Genomic DNA, 15,830 nt, shown 5'->3' on the forward strand with positions numbered 1-15,830 from the left:
ATTTTCAAGTTTTAATCCCTTTCCAATTTTATGTCTGTACGCGAAAAAAAAGGAACAAGAAAATTTAGTAAAAGGTGCGCATATAAAGAAAATTTCAAAACATGCTGAAACACTAACTCAAAAAAAATTCTACCTTTTACTTCATATAGATCTGCACTGAACGAAACAGACATAAAAATAAGAAGGAGATGTAATATAAATCCAAATAGACAGAGGTAATCAGCAGTCACAGTTTTCTTGATCCAAACAAAACAAGTCTTTTTTAAAGCCGGACTCTCCCAATTAACGGACATCCCTTTCACTCTACAAAGGTGTTCAATAAATTGAGAAGTTCACTGTAAAAAAACCATCTTACAAATCTTAATTTTGTTTACAAAGCTCACCTCATTCAAAATGAATCGATCGAGAGAAATGAATTCTTTGCGTGCTGAGTGCAGTACAACCTGCACTTCGACCTCAAAAATACCATATGAAAATGTTTTCACACTTAGTTGTCACTTTTGAACATGACTTGTTACGTCAAGACAAAGTTGTACCACCATAACAAATCTCAAAGACCTTTAAATAAATAAACATTTTCAATAATAAGAGAAATTGCTGGTTCCTGTACTGTCTCCTTTGAAAAAGAAAATATTTTCCTGACCACATCTAAAATGATAATTACCTCGTTTATATTGGCTGCTACACGTCTACACTGCTGGTTCTACAACGTTGTCTCGACGTCCATCTAACGACAATAACGTCTATATAACGTTAAATTAACGTCAAAAAACGAACGTCGTTGCTTAGATGGGTTTTGAAGTGCCCATTTTGAACTACTTATTCAATACGATCCTATTCATTTATGAATGTTTCCCATATGACTAACTTATTGACTTATTAACATTTTAGAAAAGTCGATGGTTTCAGAAAGCTAGTAGGTATAAGCCAAATAAGTTGTTTAGATAAAGTCTTAATACAAGCCAATACACTTAAAGTCAAGAATAAACTTAGGGCTCAAAAGAAAGCGTGAGCTGTTTTCTTACGTTTCAACTTTAGAATTACTTTAAAAATTCACCATAACTTCGAAGGGGGAAACTATACCTAGACGTAACAAAATAATCGGGGAAACAACCTATTTACAAAATCGGAAAAAATGGAATTCATAATTGGAATACCTAAATATAAGCTTTTGTCTATCAGACTACCTATTCTACAAATTATATAATTGTTAAATTATACTATATGAACAGGGGTCGAGATAACAACTCGAATTTTAATTTTAAATAATAATAATATAATACCATTGAATCAGCCCAGCTGAACCATAAATCTTTATTGATAATCGGCCCAAAAAAGCCGCCATTTAATTAATAAATCCTTCGTTTCACGTTGAGATAACAAATGAATAATTTACCGAACGATTGCGAAGCATGTAATATTTTGGCATATTGGCATCAGAAGCCCGAGCAAATTGATTAAAACCAGCCGAGACAATACAACCATCATTTGAATTTGGACCTTTGTTGTGGTCTGTTGATCAGTAGTATTTAACAGTGACACGTATGAAAACAACCATGCTTTGAAATCGACCAGTAAAGCCCAGTTGCATTTGGAACGATCGCAAACAAAGTTAGACAAAAAATAATTGTTTAGAGAGAATCATACCAGAGGCGGTTATTCAGCGAACGAAAATGCATGATGAAGTGTGTAGCTGTAATCACCGTCAACATCTTCGTCAGGGTCAGAAAGTTCCGTCATGTCGTCGTCCAAAGAGAAACGACTCAATGTCGGTGACAATTGTAGTTTCTTTGACCAATATTCGTGTAATGCGTTGTATATAAACTTGTATTGATGGTCTTTCGCAACCATGCCGCCTCTATAAAAACGATGTTCAAAGAAAATGTTTGAGAAATTAAAGAGGTTATTCAAAATCGGAAAATCGGAAAATCGAGGATGTGCAGAGACGGGTTTTTTAAAGTATTTATTTTATTTTTGACGATGTATTTCATCAGTTAACAAAAGTACCTCGAAAGAAGTTTTCAATCAGGGTCTAGGACTCAGAAACGGGAACCATGCATACTCATTCTTAAAACTGTTTCGTGAGTAAACAGAAAAGAACTCGAAGTATTTTTGATAGCTCTTTAAAAATGGCGAGTGAGGCACCTTATTACAGCAAAAATAACATGAGTATTCTAAACAAACATTGTTTTTAAATCCATTTACAAACATATGTCACTTGATGGAAGTAATAAGCATACAAAAACACGCTTTGGTGCTTGCACAGTCTTTTTAAAAAATGTCTACAAATTTGATTTTTTCAAATATTTTCAATCATAAATGAACAATGTCCAAAATCAATTGGTCAACACAAACAAGAACATGACAGAAGTTCATAATTGTACAAATGTACTTGTACTTCACTTGAGAACGGACCGAGTCCGAAACATGTCGGGAAAATCAAAATATAATAGCCGCATTCATTCGCAGGGAAACCGTTCCTACCTTTGTATTCTCATTTGGCTGACAATCTTTAAAATGTCCACTCGATTATCTTCCTGAAAACACGAACAAATGAAAATGTTTACATGTCATGACGCGCTAACTTCATCAAGAAACCTGACTCCTTTAAATTGACAGTAAACTTTCCTACCCCTAGATCAGCCTAGAGCCCCTGTTTAAAGCAAAAGTTAGAATACCATTGGTTTAGTCTGAAGCTTGTTATACTCTGGTATGAGAGACGGTGCTAATTCAGACAGAAAATATTATATAATACTTAATTTAAAATAATATTATCCCGTAACAATTATCGTATCATATAACACCCATATTACATGTATGATAAAAGCTCACAAGTTTGTCAATGATCGTGTTTATAGAAATCTCCCAACACCCTAATCTTCCAATTTCAAAATTTTACATAAACAAAATCATTGTTTTATTGACCGTACACTTACATTGATTTGAACAATACCATTGAATATGGCGATAAAACATCCCGTCCTGCCGCGACCAGCGCTGCAATGGACCACAATTGGAAGTCCAGTATGTTGGTGAGATTCGATCACTTCTTCAGCAAGGGAAACAACTTGTGTACAAGATTTAGGGACATGGTGATCAGGCCATGCTGTGAACCAGTAGTGTAAAATTTTACGGTGTTCATCCTGACCCTGTAAAGATAAAGATATGTTTATCAATTTATAAGCTAAATTCCTGTCTTTCAATTGGTTTCGATTTCGCTTTGATTGGCTTCTCATCTGACATCTTTTCGAATCACTCGGATTTTCAAAAAAAAAGAAAAAAAAGGAAGTTTTGTTAAAACAGGCAAAGAACTGGTACTGTAGTACCGGGTGACCCACGAAAAGGTTTCAGACGTTTCCCGACATCTTGAGGCCGAACAAATGTCCCAAAGTGCTTGGAGTTTTGATATTTAGAAAAAGTAGATATCCTAACTGTTCGGCCTCAAGACGTCGAGAAACGTCTGAACTTTTTCGTGGGTCACCCGTGGTTCTAGAGGAGCAATGAGAAATTTCTCACTCACCCTTTTCTTAAAGCTTTTATTATGATAGGTCAGAAAACAATCATTAGAATGATGAAATAACATGATTACATGTTTTTTTTTATAAGCATAACGCTTATAAGCATATGAAGGCTCAGATTTGCAGATTTCCTAAGCATAACATAAGCATATACGCTAGCCTGAAATATTTTTCAAGTAGTCAATCTCTTTCTATTCAAAAAGGTTTGCAAGTGGTCAAGTAAAAAAAGACATTCCACGGCTAGCCACATTCCACTGCTCAAAAATTTAAATGCTTTTTGAATCGAATATTAACAAAATTTTAAAGATTTTACTAAAAACTTTGGTTGGGTGAATCAAAAGCATAATAATTCTTAAGCATATAATAAGCATATTCTACGTCTGGATGCTTTGAAGGCTTAAGCATACTCGAGCCTGACCAAGGGGCATACACTTGCTTATAAAAAAAAACATGTATTGCCTTATGTGAGATGTTGAGGCTGATAACTGTATATCCATCTCTATGTTCCTCTGACTCGAACGTGACCGTGATATCACCGTATACGCTTTGAGTGGTCGTGCCAGGTGACGGCCAATATTGTACACATTTTTCCTGGTGAAGAAAAGAAATGAGTTTAAAGTTAATTTTGAATTTAAACTCGGTAAGAAACATGTAACAGAGAGTTACAGGGGGTTATGCTTGCCTAATAGTAGCGGGGCAAACCCTTAGGGCCCGTGACCGTGACCAAACTGTAACCAAACCTGGTTCATTTCAAAGATTGAAGTATTTATAAAAGAGTTTCTCACGAGGGAGGTTCTTTGCTAAGGCCTGGGAAAATTCTTAGGACTCAAAAAATGACGTCACAGGCAAAATCCAATGACCCCTAAAGTTTGACGAAATATTTAAGTCAATATAAAACCCGAAAACCACTTATACCAGTAGAAAGCTCTTAACAACGATATCGAGGTGATATAGTCGATTTCCAAACGAAACTCAAGTAATTCGACCGGAAATGACGTCAAAACGTAATTTTGACGTTAATTTTCTCGAGAAATCGAGAATGCTACGATTAGGGTAGTCACTTTCAAAACCTCCAATCTAAGATTTTGCTTGACCAGGTTCAAAAATAGTTTCAAGGGTATACAAAGGTCGATGATTCAGAACACGTGTTATCAACTGTGCTGTTAATAATAGAGAAAAGTCTTACCCTATTCTTTTCTTTCAATTTTGTTATCATCACTATAGCGGTGGCCCGATACTGCCAAACCATGTGCCAAAAATCAATGACGGTACACGGTAACGGACCTGAAAAGTTCCAAGGGAGAACAACTTTATTTATATTTAAATTTGTTGCATTCAAAATACTTAATTTACAATGTAAGTTGTTTTGGCACATTTCCAGGAAACGATGGTATCGTGAGAAAAGTAATTTTAAAAACAAAAAACGGCGTCCACACACGCCCGGCGGCTAAATGTTACTTATTGGAAGGTGCCGATTAAGAATGGTCCCAAATTCTGCCGGGGAGTGTTTTGGCTAATTAATGATGTTGCGTTGGGTAATTAGCATTTTAGTGTTATGTGTTGTGCGTATCGTCATGTGTATTGTATCGTGCGTCTTTTGTCTATTTTTTAATAGATCTCCTACTTCCTACACTGTTAACAATGACTTTAAGGTAGTTGGTTACATGTGTTTGAAAATCCAACAAAAATTAATAAAGAAAAATTACCTAAAATGCTAAAACAGATCCGTTTAAAACACGTCCCTTCATTGCTTGGCTATTGAAATGTCTGTTCAAAAGTGAGATAGTAGCTTCATCCAAAAATCATGAGTACTATATTCAATGTCTCAGAATCGTACCAAGAATTTCGTTTACTTAAAAAGGAGAGTTTTCCTTTGTATGTTGAAGAAGTTTATTTGAACTTGACAACTCAAATCACCATAACCGACCATGAAGGATTGAGAAACTTCTACCAACAGTTGAAGACAGCAATGGCATGGTTCGAATCCATTGGCAACAGTAGCTACAACAATCCAGAAACCGTCGCCAAAGCAGTATCTATCATTCCAATACAACACAAGTTCCGATTCTTTAATATATATGGTAACGATCAACCCAAATTGACTGACCTCTACGTATTTGTCAACTGGCTCGAATGTATCGTCAAAGAGTTGTTCAATCCCATTGCCATGATCATCAGTGATGAAAAAACGTCGAAGTCACCGAAAGACAAAGAAAGTAGAAACCCAAAATTTCGAAACAATTTCGTCGGTAGGCAATTCAAATGCTGGCTGTGCTCCAAAGACCACAAAATATCAAAATGTCCGAAGATCCTCAATGCATCTACAGACGATCGACAGAAAATCGTGAGAGAAAAAGGACTTTGTTTCAACTGTCTCTCTAACAATCATCTCATTAAAGAGTGTCCATCCAAATTTACATGTACCAAGGACGGATGTGGTAAAAAACATCACACTTTGCTTCACAGAGATACAGCCACTACCACTGATACTCCTGGATCAGCAAAAAGTATGCAATGTTCTACTACCAACCAGACCTTCCTTCAAATTGTCCCTGTCGTATTATCAAATGGTAAATACAGCATCAAAACCAATGCAGTCCTCGACTCTGGATCTGATAGTACCTTGATTCGTGCTGATACCGCCGAGGCTCTACACCTATCCGGTAAGAAAGAAACTCTTCGAATGTCGAACGTATTATCAAAGGAGACAAGTCTGCAATCAAAGAGAGTCTGCTTCAATCTTGAATCACACGACAACAAAACCAAAGAGAAACTCGACAACGTTTGGGTAATTGAGAACCTTGACGTACCAGTAAATAGGTACGACATCAATAAAGTGAAAACAGAATTTCAACACCTGAAAGACATTACATTTCCAACACCTCATGATTCAGACGTCACAATCCTCATTGGCGCTGACTTATCATATCTTCTCGTGCAAGAACAATCAGTCACTGGTACAAGAAATCAACCATCGGCAGTCAAGACAAAGCTCGGCTGGATGTTGTTCGGTGGAAAAGCTTTCACTTCGCTAATCGTCACCAGCAATTTTTTGAAGAGATCGAAAGACGAGATTTCCGACAAAATCGAACGTTTTTGGCAGATGGAATCTTACGGTACTCTACCAGACTGGCACAAGAGCAATCTTGCACCTATCGACCAGCGAGCCCTCGAGAAGCTGGAACAGACATCCAAAATCATCGACAATCGTATGGAAGTTGATCTACTTTGGAAAGAAGACCATCCAAAAATGCCTTTCAATAGAGATTACGCAATGCAGAGACTCAACTCGTTAGAAAAAAGGCTTGCCAAGGACACAACACTTGCTCGTATGTACGACACTGCTATTCGAGAATTCATCGATCTTGGTCATGCTCGTATTCTAACCGATTCTGAAGTCAAATCTCGATCTGACGTTACCAATTACATACCACATCATGGAGTGACACATCCCAACAAACCTGGAAAAGTTCGTGTCGTATTCGATGCTGCTGCAAAATTCAAAGGGACATCTCTGAATGACAAACTTCTTGCTGGACCAGACCTGCTGAACAGCTTAGTGGCCGTGCTGCATCGTTTTCGAGCTGGTCGCTTTGCAGCATCAGCAGATATCGAGAAAATGTTCAACCAAGTCAAGGTATCACCCAAAGACACTGACACCTTGAGATTCCTCTATCGCTTTGATCCTGGTGGGGAGGTTAAAGATTGTATATTGTTGTTTCACGTGTTCGGAAAGAAAGATTCACCCTGTATCGCAAATTTCGCTCTCAGGTCGTGTGCTGAGGAGACAGACATCGAAAGCATCCGTGATGAAATCCTCCGTAATTTCTACGTTGACGATTACCTTGGTTCGTTCTACACCATTGAGCAACTCATCTCAGAAGCCACACAACTCAACTGTGTTTTATCAACACGTGGTTTCAACCTTACGAAATGGTCATCAAACGAGATTGAACTGATAAGACATCTGCCAGCCGAAAAGATATCTCCTAAAATTATCGACATCAACAAGCAAGTTCCTCGACAGAAAACACTTGGTCTCCTCTGGGATCCGAATCAAGACTCATTTATCTTCACCGTGAACCTGATTGATTGTGAGCCAACAAAGAGACGAATCCTCTCCCAAATTGGAACCATCTTCGATCCACTTGGATTTCTCACACCAGTCGTCCTAGAATCAAAGCTTATCATCCAACAGCTTTGGAAACGTAAATTCGATTGGGATGAGCCATTACCACTCGACTTGAAAAAGAGATGGTTTGACTGGAAAGCCAAGATCAAACAGCTTGATGGTGTTACAGTGCCAAGATGGTGTGGTTATCAGCCAGAAGTTCATAACGCACCAGAATTACATGTATTCGTTGACGGTTCTGATGACGCTTATGGTGCAGTAGCCTACTTACGTTTCGTAACTCCAGAGTCAGTTCAGTGTTCATTGGTTATGTCGAAATCAAGACTTGCTCCACTCAAAAAGACCAAAACGGAATCAACTACTACGCCAGCATTGGAGTTACAAGGTGCAGTTATTGGAAGTCGCATGAAAACAACCATTCTGAAAGAAACCAAGTTCGAGATCGTATCAACAACATTCTGGGCAGACTCTGAATGCACTCTTAAATGCATCAAGAACGAATCAACAACCTTCTCCAAGTACGTGATGAACAGATTGGATGAAGTTAGAACCAACAGCGACCTTAAAGATTGGCAGTTCATCTCTGGAGACGACAATCCAGCAGATGACTGCACGAGGTACGTATCACCATTTAAACTTACCTCTGCTGGACATCGCTGGTTCAATGGACCTCCAATTCTTCATGAAAAAGGAGACATTAGAGCCAACGATGTTCTGGCCCTTCTGTCTTCTACTGTTTCAGCTACGTCGAATGACATCATCACAAACAAGATGACAACAACCAATGAAGTCACAACCAACGACAAGACGAACGAAAGAAGCAACATTATCAAGTGGGATCACTATTCATCTTGGTCGAAGCTCAAACGTCAGGTCGCATGGCTGTTGAAGATCAAACGCAATTTTCGAAAATCAAAGACGCAACCAATCAATTGGAAGATTCTTACATCAAACGAATTAGAAGAAGCTGAGAAGGTCATCATCCAAATCGCACAAAGAGAATCATTCACAGACGAAACAACTGCTATGAAGAGCAAAAAACTTCTTCAACTCAAACCGTTCGTAGATGATGATGGCATCCTTCGTGTTGGTGGTCGTATCAAGCATGCAAAAGTCGACTACACTCGTAAACATCAAATCGTCATCTGCAGCAAACATCCCATCGCGAGAATCCTTACACTGCATTTCCACGAATCAAACTTCCACTGTGGACGTGAAGCAACACTTGCAATCCTTCGAAATCAATTTTGGTTGATATCAGGCAAAAACTTTGTAAGAACTATAATTAGAAACTGCAGTGCGTGTAAGATCATCCGAGCGACGACAAAATTCCCAATGATGAGCGATATTCCAAAAGAACGTCTGGCAACGAACGAACATCCATTTACGTATTGTGGTGTCGACTACTTTGGCCCGATGATCATCAAACTCAATCGCTACGCTACACGTTCGAACGCAGCAACCGCCAAGCGATGGGTATCCCTAATGACATGCCTGACGACAAGGGCTGTCCACCTTGAGCTTGTACACGATCTAACCACTGATTGCTTCCTCCTAGCTTTTCGACGTTTCATAGCTAGAAGAGGCAAACCAAAGAAGATGATCAGCGATAATGGTACGAATTTCGTTGGAGCGATCAACGTTTTGAATGATCACAAGCTTTTGAATTCCCTCTCGAATTGGTCGATCGAATGGAAATTATTACCACCTGCTTCTCCATGGATGGGAGGCATATACGAATCCATGGTTAAAATTGCCAAAAAGTGTTTGAAAACGGTTATTACTGAGAAATTGTTTGACGAAGAATGCTTAAGAACATTCCTTGTGGAGGTCGAATCTTTCATGAACAGTCGCCCACTCACCTCAACAACTGATGACCCAGATGATATTGACGTCATCACACCAAGTCATTTTTTAACCGGTCAGGTATCCGTTCCTGAAGAGATTGTACCGGAATATGAGTTAAGAGTTAGAAAAAAGTGGCGAAAAGTGCAGGCTGCAACCTCGAAATTTTGGCAGCTTTGGTTGAGTAATTATCTACCTCAACTTACGAAACGTCTCAAGTGGTTCGAAAACACCCGCACGTTACGCGTAAATGACGTCGTTGTTTATATTGATAATACGGTCGAGAGACAGAAATGGCCGATTGGAAGAATAATGAAAACATTTCCAGGAAACGATGGTATCGTGAGAAAAGTAATTTTAAAAACAAAAAACGGCGTCCACACACGCCCGGCGGCTAAATGTTACTTATTGGAAGGTGCCGATTAAGAATGGTCCCAAATTCTGCCGGGGAGTGTTTTGGCTAATTAATGATGTTGCGTTGGGTAATTAGCATTTTAGTGTTATGTGTTGTGCGTATCGTCATGTGTATTGTATCGTGCGTCTTTTGTCTATTTTTTAATTAGTTTTTTACTGTATAGGTTTTTTCCATCGCCTTTTTCTGCACTTCACTTGAGAAACTTGTTGAGATGAGACGTGTCAGAGAAAATCGTTCTCGAATTTATTAACACAGAAATGTTTTGAGTTTCGTTCGAACTTTGAGATATTCTTTGGGATTTTTGCATATCGTGCATTTGTTTTGGCATTCAATCGTGAATATATGTGACGAAATTTGTAAGTATAGTTTTGTATTGTACATTTGTATATTTTTGATCTATCGAGATTTATCGAGATTTATCTTAGCTTAAGCTTTCGAGTTTGTATATAGTTCTAAATTAGTTTGTGTTTTTCCTTTTCTAGCTTAAAATATATGTGTCAACCGCATTTATTTCAAAGACTTCGTCTTCGCCAAAACATAAGTGTATATAAAATCGTTTTGTTGGAGCTTTCAAAAATTTATTATTAATTTCGCTTAGCGAAAGTATTACGATAGCCTTTCTGCGGCGGCGGTGTCATCGAAAAAAAAATTAGAAAACGAAAGTGCTTGATACGGTGGACGAACTCACTAAATTTAATTTACAAATTACACGCTCGTATAACCACGGACGATTTTCGCGGGTTTTCTTTGGATTACGTCATATATCTTTGTGTCTTTAGCTCCACAGTTTTGATTATTTCTTTATTTTCTTATAAGCATACACTTTATAAGAATCAAATCAATAGCTCTTGATAGACGGTAATATACCTTTCGGTAATTAGTTCTTACAAAGTAAACAAGGGATGGCACAGCTTACTTATTTTTCTTATAAGCATATACTTTATAAGAATCTAATCAATAACTCTTGATAGACGGTGATATACCTTTCAGTAACTAGTTCTTACAAAGTAAACAAGGGATGGCGCACAATATGAGCATATTTATTTTTCTTATAAGCATATACTTTATAAGAATCAAATCAATAACTCTTGATAGACGGTGATATACCTTTCGGTAATTAGTTCTTACAAAGTAAACAAGGGATGGCGCACAATATGAGCATATTTGTTTTTCTTATAAGCATTTACTTTATAAGAATCAAATCAATAACTCTTGATAGACGGTGATATACCTTTCAGTAATTAGTTCTTACAAAGTAAACAAGGGATGGCGCACAATATGAGCATATTTATTTTCCTTATAAGCATATACTTTATAAGAATCAAATAAATAACTCTTGATAGACGGTGATATACCTTTCGGTAATTAGTTCTTACAAAGTAAACAAAGGATGGCACACAATATGAGCATATTTATTTTTCTTATAAGCATTTACTTTATAAGAATCAAATCCATAACTCTTGATAGACGGTGATATAGCTTTCGGTAATTAGTTGTTCCAACGTAAACAAGGACGGCGCACAATATGAGCTCATTTATTTTTCTTATAAGCATTTACTTTATAAGAATCAAATCAATAACTCTTGATAGACGGTGATATACCTTTCGGTAATTAGTTCTTACAAAGTAAACAAGGGATGGAGCACAATATGAGCATATTTATTTTTCTTATAAGTATATACTTTATAAGAATCAAATCAATAACTCTTGATAGACGTTGATATACCTTTCGGTAATTAGTTCTTACAGAGTAAACAAGGGACGGCGCACAATATGAGCATATTTATTTTTCTTATAAGCATTTATTTTATAAGAATCAAATCAATAACTCTTGATAGACGGTGATATAGCTTTCGGTAATTAGTTGTTTCAAAGTAGATAAGGAACGGCGCACAATATGAGCTCATTTATTTTTCTTATAAGCATATACTTTATAATAATCAAATCAATACCTCTTGATAGACGGTGATAAACCTTTCGGTAATTAGCTCTTACAAAGTAAACAAGCAATGGCACACAATATGAGCATTTTTATTTTTCTTATAAGCATTTACTTTAAAAGAATCAAATCAATAACTCTTGATAGACGGTGATATACCTTTCGGTAATTAGTTCTTACAAAGTAAACAAGGGATGGCGCAAAATATGAGCTTACTTATTTTTCTTATAAGCATATACTTTATAAGAATCAAATCAATAACTCTTGATAGACGGTGATATACCTTTTGGTAATTAGTTCTTACCATGTAAACAAAGGATGGCGCACATTTTTCTTATATAAGCATTTGCTTTATAAGAATCAAATAAATAACTTTTGATAGACGGTGATATTACCTTTGTTTATTAGTTCTTAAAAATTAAACAACAATTGTTCTTAAATTGGTCTCTTTTTTAGCGATTTTAAGCCTCGTTGTTCTTGTAAAATTGTTTCATCAAGGCTCGATGCAAAGTAGATTACAAATTGGCTTCAATCTCTACTTCTTGTTTTTCCTATGTAGTTTAAATTCTAGGCGAAATTTTCGACTTTAAGTCGTCTTGTTGTGTATACTATTGTAAACATCGAATAAAAAAATACGTTGAATTTTATAATATTTAATAAGTTGCTCTCAAAGGAGAAAAGCTATATAACTCTTTTGAAAGATAATTTTGAACTGATTCTTTTAATGAAAATTTATTCTATACTGAAAAATTCACTGAGCCCAAAAGTTTTAGCCAAAATTGCGGTGAAAGAACCATCTTAGATCCTTAGTACAAACCTTGTGTGGCAACAAACTGGTCAGGAATTCCGTCATAACCCTGTGGAAAAAGAGAAAAATGCAAATTCATTCTTAATATCTTATTTGAAGATTTTACCACGTCCTCTATACACTTTAATAACTTATTATTATTAGGTGCCTTGGAGTGCCACCAGTCAACAAAGATGCGGGGCTTTCAGTTTTTTTGTTTTTTTTTCATTACTACCGGGTGCGCCACAAAAAAGTTTCTCTCTTTGAAACTAATTTTCTTGAAAGCTAAGAATTTTAAAAGAACCATTCCTCTTTCATTGGAAAGAAGAAAGATAAACTTAAATTTTGATGGGTCATTTATCAAATTCGATTCATTAGATCAAAAGTTATGCTCAATTGAATAAAAAAGTTACTTTCCAAAAGTGCACAAAAACGTTAAAAATAGACCTATCAAATTAAACAGAAGCATAATTACATGATACATCAGTATTTTTGTTTCAGTCATTAAAAAGGATAATTAGCTGTCTAAATGACCTTTTGTTATATAAAGGAAGATTGAAATTTCAATGAAAAGAACAAAAATCGTCGAAAAAGGCCAAAAAATCTGGTAAAATTAATTAAAATACATCAAATATGGGTTTCGAGGTAGATCCAGTCTTACATAGACTTTATCCAGTCTAGCACCAAAAACCTGAGGAAAATTTCGGTAAAAGTAAATTAAATTGATTTTGATGAAGATTTTAAACCCTTTCGACCCTTGTTTTTAAAATTTATGTGTTTAGTTACTGAAAATGCTCTTAATCATGTAAAGGCTATTGCGATAGGTCGATTTTTAACGTTTTCGAGCACTTTCTGAAAGTAACTTTTTTTTTTAATTGAGCATAGCTTTTAATCTAACGAATCGAATTTAATAAATGACCCATCAAAATTTAAGTTTATCTTTCTTCTTTCCAACGAAACAGAAATGGTTCTTTTAAAATTTTTAAATTTCGAGAAAATTACTTTCAAAGAGAGAAACTTTTTTGTGGCGCACCCGGTATATTTTATTAGACACGTATTTTTCAATACGTATTTTTGGACATTTTTTTGAGTTTTTCACACTGGTTTTTGCAGGGTTTCAGTTTCATGTTTGCCTTTTCTTTTTCCTCTTGGTCATTGCTCACTGTTTTTCAGATTTTTCATCTTAAAATATATTTGATTTCTATTATCATGTATATCCAAAAAATAAAAATTGACATGCGTTGATGCAACGACTTCAAAAAAGAAGAACAAATGACAAAGATGCTCATAAAGTTTCTTTAACCCTATTCGGCCAAGGGGGGGGGGGCTCTTTCTGTTCGGAGGTCAAACTATTGGTAATAGCTCCTGAAATAATAGAGCTTTTGCCTTTAAATTTTCTGTAAATTCCTAACTTTTATTTAGCTTCAAAATAAAAAAAAATTGACACCTAAAGATTTTCACACCTTGAGCATGATGACATTTCTGACAGTAAGGTGACACAAAAATTGACACTTTTCCAATACAAATTTATTTTTAATGTCAAATATATCGTTTAAACCGTAATTTATTGAATATTTAGGACAAAATAAGTATTTTAAACTCAGGCAACTTTTTTCTAAAGCTTTTGTTAGAATACAATAGCTATTTATAAGAACAAAGGAAATTTCCGGTTTTTGCTCACTTTGGGCATGATGAGTGACGTCATCAAAAAAATTTTTTGTCAAAAGTTACCTTACATGACAGGGATCTTGTGTGCCAAATTTCATCCAAAAAGACCCACTAGATCAAATGTTAAGGGGTGGTACAGGAAAAGCCCCCCCCCCTAGTTCTGAACCGCCCCTAAAAGCCTAGGTTGAATAGGGTTAAAAGGCTAACTTAATGACGGCACTTTTTTGAAAACGTGGTCGACTGCTCATAGAGCAAGTTATTTACGATCAAAATATTTCAACGGATGAGTTTTGTAAAATCTTTAAATGAGGGGGTACGTGCAACACATGCAGACGAAAGTGTATTGTACCTTCGGAAGCTCTATACTAGTTTATCCATTCCTAGGAGGGATTAGATTGTAATATTATCGAGTCAACTCTCTATAATTCGAATATTTATTTTTGAATCTTTCTGTAATAAAAATTAAAATTGAAAGAATTAAAAGGGACCTACATTTCAGCTGAAAAGTTGTCTAAAATACTCTCTATAATTCGAATTTTTCTCTAATTCGAAGTAAATTTTTGATCACTTGAAGATCGAATTAAAGAGAGAGACAACTGTATAAATTATCAAGAACTTACTCTAATAAAATTGGCATTAATGTATTTCGAACTACTATCCTTGCGTCCATCGCCTCGCAAACTGACTATTGACTTTGCATCTGAAAAAATACCACGATTAGAAACTCAAGTTTCAACTAGAGAAGGATCAAACAGGAATCAGTCTGATATCACTTTACAATGGGCAATGATAGAAAAAGGATCTTATTTTGGTCAAAACAAGGTATATCTCTTTAATAGTTTCCTCCCCACTTTCTGCTGGGGGATTTTTTTACCCAAAAATTTACCAAAGAGGGTAGGGGGCAAAGGAGAAAACAAAATCCAGGGGGTTCAAAAAGGTGCAACAAGATTTGTATAACAATTAGGTTTCCCGGATCAAACTCGTGAAAAAAGTGAGGGGAAGTATTTCAAAATTTCTGGAGATGGAAAGCTCAAAATTGGGTGGGAAAAGGATTTTTTCGTTATCAGGGAGGGGGGTTTACAACTTTGCTAAAATTTCTGAGGGACTGGATAAATTTCTTACTTGGTAATATATCAGAGTATCGATTCTTTAGGCTATATTTCATTGTTATATCTTTCCGTCCAACTGTGTTTGGTGGAATACCCTAAGAGTAAAGGAAAGGATTCATTATGCTTAAAGGTTTTGTTTTTAAATAAGAGTGATATCGTTTGCTTATTCATCAATTTTAATTCACATTTTGTTTTTTTATATTGGATTGACACGGATGTGGAGCAAGATTGGTCGGAAAGAGGAAAAAAACATTTGTTTTGCTTATATCAGCAGAATATAATAATAGGCAGACACTGTCCCGACAATTGTCTTTGTAATAAACAAAGGACAGTTTAAAGGGAATTGACTATGTAAAGAGTCTGATGTAAGTAGAGATATAGTTTCAAGGAATAAATGATATCATTATGCTTACCCAG

General features: G+C 35.9%; 1 protein-coding gene across 1 annotated transcript; it reads right to left on the reverse strand.

The window, feature by feature from the left end:
* Window positions 1-1,154: 1,154 nt before the first annotated feature.
* LOC136804195 (uncharacterized) lies at window positions 1,155-15,508 on the reverse strand (the record flags this gene model as incomplete). The annotated part of the gene is given in 8 exon segments (XM_067060900.1): window positions 1,155-1,858; window positions 2,485-2,537; window positions 2,937-3,149; window positions 3,978-4,109; window positions 4,705-4,802; window positions 12,667-12,706; window positions 14,925-15,004; window positions 15,427-15,508. Coding segments are annotated over 8 exon segments (900 nt in total), but the record flags the coding sequence as incomplete, so codon positions are not given.
* Window positions 15,509-15,830: the final 322 nt, after the last annotated feature.

Source organism: Clytia hemisphaerica, unplaced genomic scaffold, assembly GCF_902728285.1.
Source record: "Clytia hemisphaerica strain Z4C2 unplaced genomic scaffold, Clytia hemisphaerica genome assembly, whole genome shotgun sequence".
Classification (NCBI taxonomy): Eukaryota; Metazoa; Cnidaria; class Hydrozoa; order Leptothecata; family Clytiidae; genus Clytia; species Clytia hemisphaerica.